Source organism: Dromaius novaehollandiae, chromosome 3 (genome assembly GCF_036370855.1).
Source record: "Dromaius novaehollandiae isolate bDroNov1 chromosome 3, bDroNov1.hap1, whole genome shotgun sequence".
Classification (NCBI taxonomy): domain Eukaryota; kingdom Metazoa; phylum Chordata; class Aves; order Casuariiformes; family Dromaiidae; genus Dromaius; species Dromaius novaehollandiae.
Genome location: NC_088100.1, coordinates 117,875,386 through 117,887,386, shown reverse-complemented (window position 1 = coordinate 117,887,386; position 12,001 = coordinate 117,875,386). Strand labels below are relative to the sequence as shown.

The window sequence follows — 12,001 nt, the reverse complement described above, 5'->3', positions numbered from 1 at the left end:
GTGACTTGTAGGAGGTTCAGTCATGGGTGTGCTGGGAAGATGGCCCCATGCTCTCCTGAAGCTTAATGGCTTCTGGCTTATTTGATGTTTTATGGATGGTGTATTTTTGTCAGTGGAGGTGTGAGTATTCCCATTGCTTTCTGCTCTCATAAACCAGTTAGAGGGAGCAAAACAAAAGGCTTCTACCCACCTAAAACTTTGGGATTTCTAATGCTACAAAAGTGATTGGAAGGGCAATGAGATAGCTAATCATTTTTAACCTCTGCTTTTTCCTCACCTATCTGTTAGCTCAGGACATTGCCTGAGTATCAGTGGCAGAGGGGCTGAGGACAAGCTTCCTAGGGTGTGTGTCCAGCAGTGAGTCAGGGTTGCAAGGAGTTGGGTGTACTGACTGTTAATAACCTGCATAATTAGATGTAGTAGTAAATTTGGGGAATGCTGATGTAGGCTTGAAATCTGTTTTTATGCTGTTTTTCAGGATGTTTTCAAGAAGGAAGACAGAAATAATTCTGGATATCTTGATGTGTCTGAACTGAAGAGTGCGATACAGACAGCAGGTATGCCCAGATGTGCTGAGCAGCTCTCTTTTCCCTGTGGCAGTGTAGGAAAGGCTGACAAGGGAGAGAGGGAAGAAGAAAGAGCTTCAAGAAAAAAGCAATTTGGATTTTGTAGAGAAGCCAGGTAGATCACCTCTCTGTTCAGAGCTACCTGTCTCAAAAGGATTGCTTTGTTGCTGAAAGTTGAGATAGAAAGTTAATTTCACCATGAAACCTTCTCCTTGCTACGTGGTCCTGCTGCCTGGGGTGCGGAGGAGTGCTGACCCACGCGGTGGCACCCACGCTTGGCACTGCAGAAGGAAAGCCAGCAGAGCTTTGCAGAGAGACCCGAGGGTCAGCCTGAGCCTGGAGACTGGATTATCCTTAGTCCCTCTAGGTCATGGATGAAATATACAGCAGGGAAAGGAGCAAGGGGCAGCTGATTCTTGCACCTTTTGGTGCAAATTGGAAGTCATGAAGTTTAGAGAAGACTGAGGGGGGATCTTATCACTGTGTATAAGTATCTGAAGGAAGTGGTAAAGAGTCTTTATGTGGTAAAGGCCAGACTTTCTCAGTGGTGCCTGGTGATAGGATGAGAGGCAACAGGCACACACTGAAACACAGGAAGGTCCCTGTGAACATGAGGAAAAACTTCTTTATGTGAGGGTGACTGAGCACTGGAACAGGTTGCCCAGAGAGGTTGTGGAGTCTCCTTCCTTGGAGATATTCAAAAGCCGTCTGGACGCAATCCTGCACAATGTGCTTTAGGTGACCCTGCTTGAGCAGGGGGGTTGGACTAAATGATCTCCAGAGGTCCCTCCAACCTCAACCCTTCTGTGATTCTCTCCAGGGCAGTAAGTCTGTGAAGGAAAGCTACAGTGACAGACTGTTATTTAGTTTGTACTGACCTCTGTTGGCTATGCTAAGGCTGAAACTTCCAGTGAGTACATCAGTCGCCTTTGTACGAGAGAAGTGTTCAAGCTGGACTGTCTCCCAGAGACTTTGTGCCTGAAGTATGTCTCGGAGATGGCAACTCACCTGTAACCTTACAGTACAGAAGCTCCCGTTTGGCTCCCTGGGGCTTTGAGCTGCATTGTTCCTGGGAGGAACCTGGTGCAAAAAGGTTATCAGTAGAAGCCACCAACCAGGGGGATATATGTGTAATTTTTTTGTTCCTAAGAGGTGAACAAAGCATTGGCATTCCTGCTGCGTCCTGGGACGTAGCGGCAGCCAGCAAGTGCTGGCGTGAGGAGTGCAGCACTTGTGTGCCAGATAACGAAGGAAGCTGTGAGGCTGATTCTGTAAGAGAGGTGCTAAAGTGCAAAACTGGGAGCAAAATTGCAGCGAGAAATCCTGGCAGCAAAAACAGTACAGGTATTTGAAGGGATAAAAAGAGACTATTAACTGGCTAATTCAATACATGTTATACTGTAAGTAGTTCTTAGTGTGAGGAAAAATAAAACTGTAAATCCACTCTTGCCGCCTTCTGAGCCAGACAGCTACATTTGAATGACCCAGGCTTTTAAATAGAAAAGAGTGTGCAGCTCCAGAAAGAGCTTGTGAGGCTGGCGCTACCTCTGAGAAAAGCTACTAGTATACCTAAATACAGTTCTCAAACAGCTGTTCCCTGAAAGGTTTAGTGGCCAGCCCTCCTCAGCAAAACACTTCAGTGTTTTGCTGAATTTTCACTGTTGTCTTAATGCTTCAAAGCGTAATATTGATGGGTCACATCTTCAGCCCGAGTAAAGCAGGCTGCCTGCACTGATGGCAGCGCTGTCCTGAAATGCACCAGCGTCTGCCCTGGGCTACTTACAAACACCTCACTGGCGATGTTAAATGCATCAAAATAATAATAACTTAAAAAGGGAAATGTAAAGCCAATATCTTAAAGCTTAACTAAAACCAGAGCAAGGAATCCAACAGACAAAAGGTGCAGGGAATAAGGTAGCAAATAAGCAACAGCAGATAACCAAAACGTATTTTGGTGACTGAGAGGATTTACACTTCACTCTTACTAATGAGGTTAATTGGGAAACGTTGCCAAGTGAATAGATTTCAGAGCAGGCATGTCCTAGGCCTCATCATGCCAAATCACCACTGTTTTGCTAGTGTAAGGTGTGACTGTAGCATCTCTTAAGCAGTACCTTGCTGGAATATGCTCTCCAGAGAGTGCTCATATATATTTCAACATATATGGCCTTTAAAGCATTAAAAAGGAGTCATTGCTCACTATTACAGGGTTTCTTGACAGTGTTTTAAAATTGTTAAACCAGAATCAAAGAAGAAATTTCATTAATTAGATTTTTTTAATTACTATCTTTTCCTCCTGAAAAAAAAGAAGTCTAAATCAGGTTTATCTTAACTTGCAATGCATCCTAAGCCTAAATATATTTTCATTATTTCAATATTCAGCATTGTATGTCTGCTTACAAAATCTTTAGGAAATTTAAGTGACTTTTCTGGACACCTTCCCCTCCTAGGGACTGCAGCCAGAGTTTGTGGACGTGCTAATCTACCTCCATCAGTGATATCTCCACCTATACAGGTGGAGAGAAACCACAACTTTTTTTTTCCCCCCCTCCTCTGATTATTCACTTAATTTGGCTCCATGATGAGTTAATTTAGAATTGGAGAGTTCACAGCTGGTTGAAAAAGCTGGAAAGCTACTTTTCCTCTTCCAGCTGAGCCACTAAAGCTAGGGGTGAGCAAATGAGACTATCTTTTTCAGAGGTCCAGAAAATACATTAAACCAAAGCCATCAGTCCAGCACTCTGCAGAAAACTTCTCTTTTGTTTAGTAAATCAGCTTTAAGTGCAATATATATATATATATATATATATATATATATATATATATATATATATATATATATATATATATAATTTTTTTTTATGTAGCCAGCACACTTAGGGTAGTTTTATTTAACTGATACAGGAATCATTCTAAAAGGCAATTTTTGTTCATTCAGTTGAATACCAATTTCCATCCAAATAGTGTGATACAAATACTGAATAATCAGCTAATAAAAAAGAAATGCACCCTTCCCATTTTCTAACATAAGAGGAAAATGTAAAAATTAAGAATCCTGGGCATGTTGTACTGCATAATAGCCTGGGCACATGGTTTCCCTGCTTAGCAGAAAGCACTGGTGATATTGTAAATGCTATGCTCAAACTTTAACAGTTACGAGCCAAAGAAAATCACCCTTCCTTCTAGAAAATAAAAGGTAAAAATGCAAAGCAAGATAATGTGAGTTTATTTAAATCAGAGTTCCTCGCTTGCTGACCTGAGCTGCAACTGAAATAAGTGCCCAAGCCCAGGGGGAAGGTGCTGCAGAAGAGCCTGGAGATGGTGCCTGGCAGGGACGGAGGCCGTGGGGGCACAGCCTCTTTCTAGGGCGCGCTTGTCCGTCATCCCCTGTGCTATCGCTCCCCTCTCCTCCGTTTCTCGCCTGTAGGCCTGTCTGTCAACGAGCAGCTCCTCCGGCTGATGGCCCTGCGGTATGGAGATGCCACCAGGAGAATTGGCCTCTCCGACTTCATCTGCTGCATGCTCCGCCTGGAGACCATGACCTGTGAGTCTTGCCACCAGGGCCTGGGGTCAGGGCCTGGGGTCAGGCCCAGGTGACGCGCAGGGAGGTGGTGGGATGGCAGTGGCCAGACTCGTGGCAGGGGCAGGCTGCGGGTGGGCTGCTCTGCGCAGCTGCCCGGGGGCAAGGGGCTTGCTGCAGGACGTGGCAATGCATGTCCAAGAGCTGCTCGGGAACAGCCAGCCTGCCCAAGGGGTGCTTAGCCCGGCTTCTGCAGCCTTGTGCCGAGAGGACGTGTGCATTAAGACCCATTTTCTAAAAAGATGTGCCTGCCTTTGTATTGGTGCCCTTCCACGCAACCTGGAGCACCCCAGCCTGCTTCCCGCAGTGCGGAGCAGCACCAGCGCTGCTGAAGGGAGGCTGTGTGTGTGCGTGCTGAGGAGTGAGCCAGTGCGTGTCAAGTGGAAGGCGCTCTCTTTTTGTTAAAAGGAGAGAAAAACTGATTATTAGTCGGAGAAGTTTGAACACCACAATGGAGTGATGGAGTGTGTGGTGGGTGTGTTGTTGGTTTGTTTTGTTTTGTTTTGTTTTTTAACTGAGGTTGGTAGCAACATCTCTCCAGTAAAGCTCTCTCAACCTCACAGTAATGAAAAGGTCTGAGGTCCTTGTCAGTGAAAAAACAAGCCCATGCCTTGTGTTGTGTCCGGCTATTTCCAGCAGCCACAAGGAGCGAGTGTCTGTAAACAACAAGCTTTGCCTAAAAGTATATGGAATGCTGTTTTGCAAAAGCATAACTTTTACTATTATGAATTACAAGCGTTTTGACTGGAAATACAAACAGTTAAACAAAACCAGCAGTTGTGACCCATGTGCTTAGGCCATCTTTGGAATGAGCTGGGTTTTAGCAGTGCATTGAAATGAGCATTCATTTTTTGCCAGTGTTTTTTCTACCTCTAATGTTTTATGAGCCATCAGTGGTCAGGGTGAGTGGCACTGCTCTACGACTGCCTTTCAAGGGAGTGCAGCAGAGAAAGTCAGCATGTTTTCTGATTTTAATACTTTTTTCATTAAAAAACAGACAGCTTTTAAACACCCATATTTCCACGATTATGTATGTCACTTGCTGTAGACAGAAATTCTTATGGCTGAAGCAGTATTACAGCAGTATCTCTTTCTTTTCTCCCATATTAAAAGAATCCTCTTGCATACTATGTGCCAGTATAAAGACAATTCCTTTAAATCCATTTGGAAAGGAATCACTAAAAGTTTCATTGCCATCTGTAATGAGCATCTAAAATTGTTCTCAAGTCTTTCAGTTATCACTTTACAGAGAGTTTAATGTGGAATACATTCTTTTTTTCAAACTTTTCAAATCACTGTGAATAGGGTTTTTACAGGAGAGGATAACCGTGCCAAATGGGAATAAAAGACAGTCCACCTTTATGGTGATGAGAATGCAGCAGTGAAGATAAAAATATGTCCCATTAAATCATTGCTCATCCTTTCAAGATAGCCAGAGACGAGACCCAAACCAAAAGCAGCAGCTTCTTTGCAAAGCCTATTTAACTGGAGGAAATGGAGTAGTAAAGGAACACTTACCTTTCCCTGCCTCCTTTCAGCTCAGCTATAAGTAGCTCTATTGACTGTGAGCACAAGCGACTTTCTTGTCCTAAGGGTCCAGCGAGCAGTGGGCTGTGGTGCCCTGGCCCTACACCTTCCAGCCAGCATTGTGCTTTTGTCTAGAGCCAAGCAGATGTTGAAACATTCATGATCTTACAATGCCTTTTCCACTCAGAGCGGGAAATAGGATCCTGGAGAGGAGCCTGATGAGCCTATGGAAATGTTTCCTTCTAAGATAGGCAGACTGTAATTTGGTTCTACTTTATATTGCTGTTTATAACAGCACATTTCCAAGAGAAAAGTAATTTCAAAATAAATAAAAAGAACTTAAAACATTGTGTTTCAACTTTATCCAAACACTTGGATTTTAACGCTTCTCCTAGACTAGCTGAAATGGAAATGTGCTCATAGAATATCAACATTTGGATGGATTTGAATTTTCTGGCTGCAAAGTATTCTGTCAGAAAACTTTCAGCAACGATAATTTCGTAGTCTAGATGAATAACAGCAGCATCTGCATTCATATGCCCTAGGAGAAGTTTGCAAGGCATGCTAATGATTGCAAGAGCATTGCTCTCTTTAGGGCACACTGTGATCACTCACTGCCAAGGAGGATGGAAAAGGACCAACAGAAAGTTTCCCTGTGGGAGAATGTGTTTCATTAATTTTCCATTCTCCTGTCATTCTTCAGGCACGAGGTACTGTTGAAACAAATCATGAGAGCAGATGCAGCTGGTCACATTGGCTAGAGCGTGGGGAAGGGGCGTTCTGTGACGTGCTCAGATCCTGGCCCTGCACCTGGGGTGCCTTGCCGCAGTCCCGTGGCACCTTTCCAGGCTGTGATCCTAGGGCAAAGGGCTACCCCAGCACAGAAACAGGATGCGGTTAGACAGCTATGTGAACGCCCAGCTTGGTGGAGTCCCCTGGCTCTGCGCTGCAGGGGCAGCTACTCCGCTTCCAGGCTGCAGCAGCTTCGTGTGGGTCTTACATCCTCACTTCTTCCTAACAATGTACACTTTTCTTTGTTCTACCCCTAGATGCATTTCAAAACCTAGCAGAGGATGGACCACAGCTTTCAATGACCACAATGGAGGTAAGGATGTCTCTTCCTTCAGCATCCCTTCTCACTTGGCGGCTTCTTTTCTCTCTTCAGATCCAAAGGAGGACGACAGAGTAGGTTAGCGGGAGGGATGAAGTGCTAGTGCCAGAGATGTTCCTGGGGGTATGGCCACTGACACTGATGGGGGCCGGGGTTTCACCTGCCTGGAGGTGCATAACGGGCAGAGGGGAGTTCTTTCCCTGGGACCTCCCAGTCCGGATCTCACAGACTTGGCAGTGGCCAGGGACTGTGTCTGTCTGTGTCTAAAGCACAAAGCCTTCTCTCACCTGTGCCAGCCTCTCGTTGCTGTGATTCCAGTGACTTTGAGGAAGTGACAAAACAACTCAATGCCCTCATTTCTTACTGCCCATCTGTTAACTTTGGATTGTGAAACATCTTGGTTTTAAAAGAAAGAAATAGCAGACAAATGCTCACTGCTGCTGTTTGTCTTAAAAGCACAGCCTGAAGCATAGCTAGCAGAATGAGGATACATCAAGCTTTCTATCAGCTAGTCTGAACCAAAAATCCTGCTGTGCACCACAGCGATATGCCTGAGTGCTGCATTTTATCAGTCTAGAGACTGTTATTTGACAACACAATATTTAAAAAGAAAGGTTTTTTTTTAAAAAAAAAAAATTACAATCCTACCAGCTGCTGTTTAGACTGTGTGTTTAGTTCAGCAGTGTGGCTCTTAGTCCATTACTTCTTTGTTGCACTAAGAGGCAAGGACGCTTTCCATGCAGAGGCTCTGAACCTGGTTTACGGGGTAGTCTGTAGGGTAACCACGTTCCCAGGGTCTGCCATCCCTTCCATTCACAAGCACACAGATGGTCTCCTTTTCTGGTGCCTGCTCTTGTTATAGCTACTGCAATAACATATCTTGCAAAGTAGCATATGGAAAATGTTTCTGGGTCTGAACTGCAGTGAGAAAGCAGTTTCCAAAGCCCTTACCCATTCTGTGCAGAACCAGAGTGTTGCAGTCACTGTGTCCAACTCTGAAGGTACCGAGATACATGACTGAAGCATCACTGTAACGTTGCATGCACCCTTTCTTCTCCTTTTTGTAGTGGCTGACTCTTGTCATGTACTCCTAAAAGAATGCCAAGGCTCAACAAGGCTGGTAAGAAATCTCCCTTTTACTATGTACACTCAGCACAGAGGGGTTTCCTCATAGCAGCAGCAATGAACTTGGCTGAGGGGCTATATAGAAGGCTCACCCTGGGATGATGGTTATTTTTAAGAGAAAGAGGAAGCCTAGAGCTACAGTTGGAGTGGGGATGGATAAGGGCTGCCAAAGGGAAGCGAGGACAGAAAAGGGAAACAGGCTGTGAGAAACTTTCCATCTGGACAATGGGGACCCTTTAGGAATGCTAAACATGATGCTATTATTATTTTTAGGATTTTAAATAAGGATTTGGGTTGAGACAGGAAAAGAAAAAAAAAAAAAAAAGCCAAAGCACTAGTTAGTGTGGGAGAACAGAGGCTGTCAAAGGGCTGGGAGGGCTGTGACAACCCAGACAATTGGGTTGTGACCAACTGGCTGAGGGAACCTAACAGAAGGTTCATCCTGATGTTACAGTTCTTACTAGGGTTAGCGCTGGCAGATAGAAAAAGCCTAGAGACGCAGTTTGAGTGGAACAGGGGAGAGGCTGCCTAAAAGTAAGAGAGGACTGAAAAAAGAATTGGATTGTGAACGACTATATGTTTGAGCTATGGCTGATGTCCCTGGTGAAATTTCATATACATCTGAAAATTACTGCTAGAAGTGCAGCTGGTGTGGGGCCTGAGGGGCTGCCAAGAGATCTGGTCTGTGAGCCTCTTTTTACTGGGAAAATCATTTGTGGGCCTTATTGGAGGCTCAGACAGAGAGAGCTCTTGTTTGGGGTAGGGTTAGGGTTTGGGTTGGGAGGATGAGAAAGGCCAAGGCTATAAATGCATTTGGAGAGGGGCTGCCAAAGGGAAGTGAGGACTCTAAGAGATCTCGTCCGTGAACATCTTTTCACTGGGACCATGGTGGTGTCTGTTTAGTGCAGATTTCAGCATAAGTAAAAGTAATTTTCAGGGTTAAGGTTTGGAGAATGGGGAAGGCTAAAGGTTCAGTTGGAGGGGGCTGCAAAGGGAACTGGGCAGTGAGCATCTTTTGTCACTTTTCTGTCATTTTTTTTTCTGCTTCTGAGGGACAGAAGTATTCCTGCATGTCTTACATAGCAGCAGTAATCTTAAAGCTAGGGTCAGTGTGGTATGTGAAGTCTCTGAGATTTCTTACTCAGTTGGTCTGATTTCACATTGTTTAAATCAATAACTTAATTTAGTTTAACTTTTAACAACGGCCCCCAGCTTGTGCTTGGTTTGAGCCCCTCCTCAATGAGGGCTTGTGTGACTCAACATTTACCTGGACTCTACAGTTTTACCAGTTGGTTCTAACAAACGACCTTGCCCATTCTTACAAATGTTGCCCTGTTTATATGTCCTTAAGGCATCTCAGCCATTGTGCTTCCTCTAACCCCTGAGAAACAGATGTTCCCAGTGGCAATGGTAAAGCATGAACCCTTGCCACAGACAGTGGGTACTGAGGAGAAAATAGGGAAGAACGCAGCTCCTTAGAAAAAAGGTACAGTGAAGAACCAGAAGTCTCCTGGAGTCATCTTGTGGTTGACCCTACTAACGCTCTGAGTGCCCTTGGCCAAAGTCATGTGCTTCCTTATCAACCATGCTGGAAAAGTGAGTGAAAAACAAAAAATCCCAAGACCTTTACTGAAACCCAGGGACTGCATCCAGATGAGCTTTTCTATAGGCAGGAATTACAATAATAAATAATATTTAAAAAGGATCTCTGGTACCGCACATCCTGTTTCTGAAGGCAGTTAACACTGGACACCAGCTTCCGCGAGAGGTTAACAGGGAAAATACAAAATCAAGGTGTAAATTACACTCCTCCAGGAGAAAGCATGGTGGATTCAGACCTAAGGCAGGGATGGCTCTTTGCCTCTCCCCCTGTGGCTTGGGGAAAATATACATGCCTAGCTGCTTGTTCTGATGCTGGGCTATGGCACCTCCAGCTGCTCACACCTGGGTGTGAGTCTGCTGGTCTCTGTGGCATTGAGCGGGAGCTGGGAAGCCTCAGCCCCTCACCTGTGCTGGTTGAATTGCTACGTCTATCTCTAGCAGGAGCTGGGCCTCACCACTCATCACTGCAATGCACATGGTTCTTGTTCAGAAGTCCACCCTTTACATTCCCAGGAAGAGAGCCTTGGATAGTGGACCTTCACTTTGTCTGCATTTTGATATGCTGATGTTGTGTAGGAGCAAGTTATTCACAACACAGCACCAGCCCATTGCATCGCAGTATATCATTAGATAAATATAAGACTAGAAGGACCTTGTCTTGGGGGATGAAGTTGCTTTAAATTATTGCTTGCAAATGATATTCATAGTCTATTTGGTCCCCTTTTTTCCTTTCATGAATCATTCATAAACTGATCATAACTTCTGCAAATATATCATTAATCATAATTTTCACTTAACAGTTTTGAATGAAATTCTGCCTGTAGGGTGTTCATAAGCAGTTCACTTGAGCAATTCACCAGTTGCTTGCAGCCAGTGACTGGGCAGTCACAGCACATGCCCCTCAGAGGACTGAAACTCTTTAAATTAGAGCCTAACTAATCATGAATGATGTGGGAGAACACACTGGGAGTTAACACTCATCAAATGTTTGGAGCTTTCAAACATTTTGCAGGCTTCTCCACTTCTTGATGTTCTCGTGTTGACATGAAGAAAACTGCAGCAAGTCAGTCTGACTCCTTGGGAAAGGCTGGTGGTATCTCAACTGCTTTCAGCTGCTCTGATGTACCTGGGAGCATACAATACTACTGCACTGGCAGGCAGGGATGGGAAACTTCACTGTCAGCTGGTTCAACCCAGGGTGGTGTGGGAAGGCCTTGCCACGGTGCTAGCATAGAGAAAAAGTCCTTAGGTATTTTCCCAGAGGGCCTGCTCTCCAGCCATAACATGGAAATAAGAGGCAGGAACAGCAGTGTTCCTTTTTAAATTCTATTAGAAAAAAAAATTCTTTCTCGTTAATGGTTTCTGAAGGTTGACCTCCAGCTTTCTGTGTTCGGAGTGACTCTTGTTACATCTGTTTTAGGTGCCTTTGTGCTTCTCAGCAGGACACAGCCCAAGGCCGTTCCATGCAAGAACCATCAATGGGAATCTCAAAAAACCAAACACTGTGAAGGGGTGAACTGGGTTTTCTTGTGGATGTTTGCTTATGCTTGATGGTATTCAGATGTCTGGATAGAGAGTCCTTCTCAGGCACACTGGAATTGGTCTGGAGAGAGAGAATGGAGATAGAGAAATAAATCCATGGGAAAACTGCTAGTACCTGACTGTACTTAATGGGCTCAGACAGGTTGGAAGTGCTGACCATCAGCTCCTTCTCTCATCATGTCAAGAGCATGGCTGATTCTCCTGGCTAACGCATGGAAGCCGAGACTAGCTCCGTTAACTCCACTGTAGATGAGAACAGAATCTGTCCTTTTATTTGTAAAGAGTGTCTATTGCTCAGAAAACAAAAACACGAAAGGCATAGTTTTATTTGAGTTTTCTCTTAATTTGCTTATGGCCCATTTCTAAATGCTAGAAAAAGGTTGAAGAAAAGGTTCTTAAATAACACCAGGGCTTTGCAATGTCTTTTTGTTACTTTTTATTAAAAAAAAATTAAAAAAGCAAAATCTTGTTCATATTTAAAAGTGTGTCAGCTGCAGGGGTTACATTTTATTTGCTGTGGGAATGAAGAAGAGTATTAGAGATGCAGAATGGATTGTTCAGTGGGCTTTTTATGATTTTCAGCATCTAAATCAGGACTGACTGGGAAAAGACAAGTTTACCAGAATTTCATTCTCTTTCTCTGTCCTGATGCCTTTAAAACTATAGGGCTTCTTCAGATATAATTCTTGTTCAGAAGTTTAACTTAAATCTGCTAAATAACTATAACCTTTCTGTAGCCCATACACCAGCTCTGCTCTCGCACTTTTATCATGAAGATAAAAACAAATCTAGTGTTCCCTTCTACTCAACTATTAAGAAAAAAAAATCCCTGAAAGCTCTATTTGTGAAAATGCCAAAGAGAAGGATGCAAATGTCGATGGATGAAAGCCATTCAAGGTTGTCATGGCAATATCGTTTCACTCCACAACCTACAGCACAAGTTTCCAT

General features: G+C 44.1%; 1 protein-coding gene across 4 annotated transcripts in view; it reads left to right on the top strand.

The window, feature by feature from the left end:
* LOC112980108 (calpain-13) overlaps positions 1-11,517 on the top strand; it is a 50,879-nt gene extending 39,362 nt beyond the window's left edge. For all 4 annotated transcript variants that reach the window (XM_026094745.2, XM_026094746.2, XM_026094744.2 and 1 more), the window contains 5 exons: positions 479-557; positions 3,994-4,110; positions 6,723-6,778; positions 7,852-7,904; positions 10,932-11,517. In XM_026094745.2, the coding sequence (XP_025950530.1) occupies positions 479-557; positions 3,994-4,110; positions 6,723-6,778; positions 7,852-7,878 (279 nt within the window). In that variant the 3' untranslated portion in view covers positions 7,879-7,904; positions 10,932-11,517. The remainder of the gene's footprint in view (positions 1-478; positions 558-3,993; positions 4,111-6,722; positions 6,779-7,851; positions 7,905-10,931) is intronic.
* The last annotated feature ends 484 nt before the right edge of the window (positions 11,518-12,001 follow it).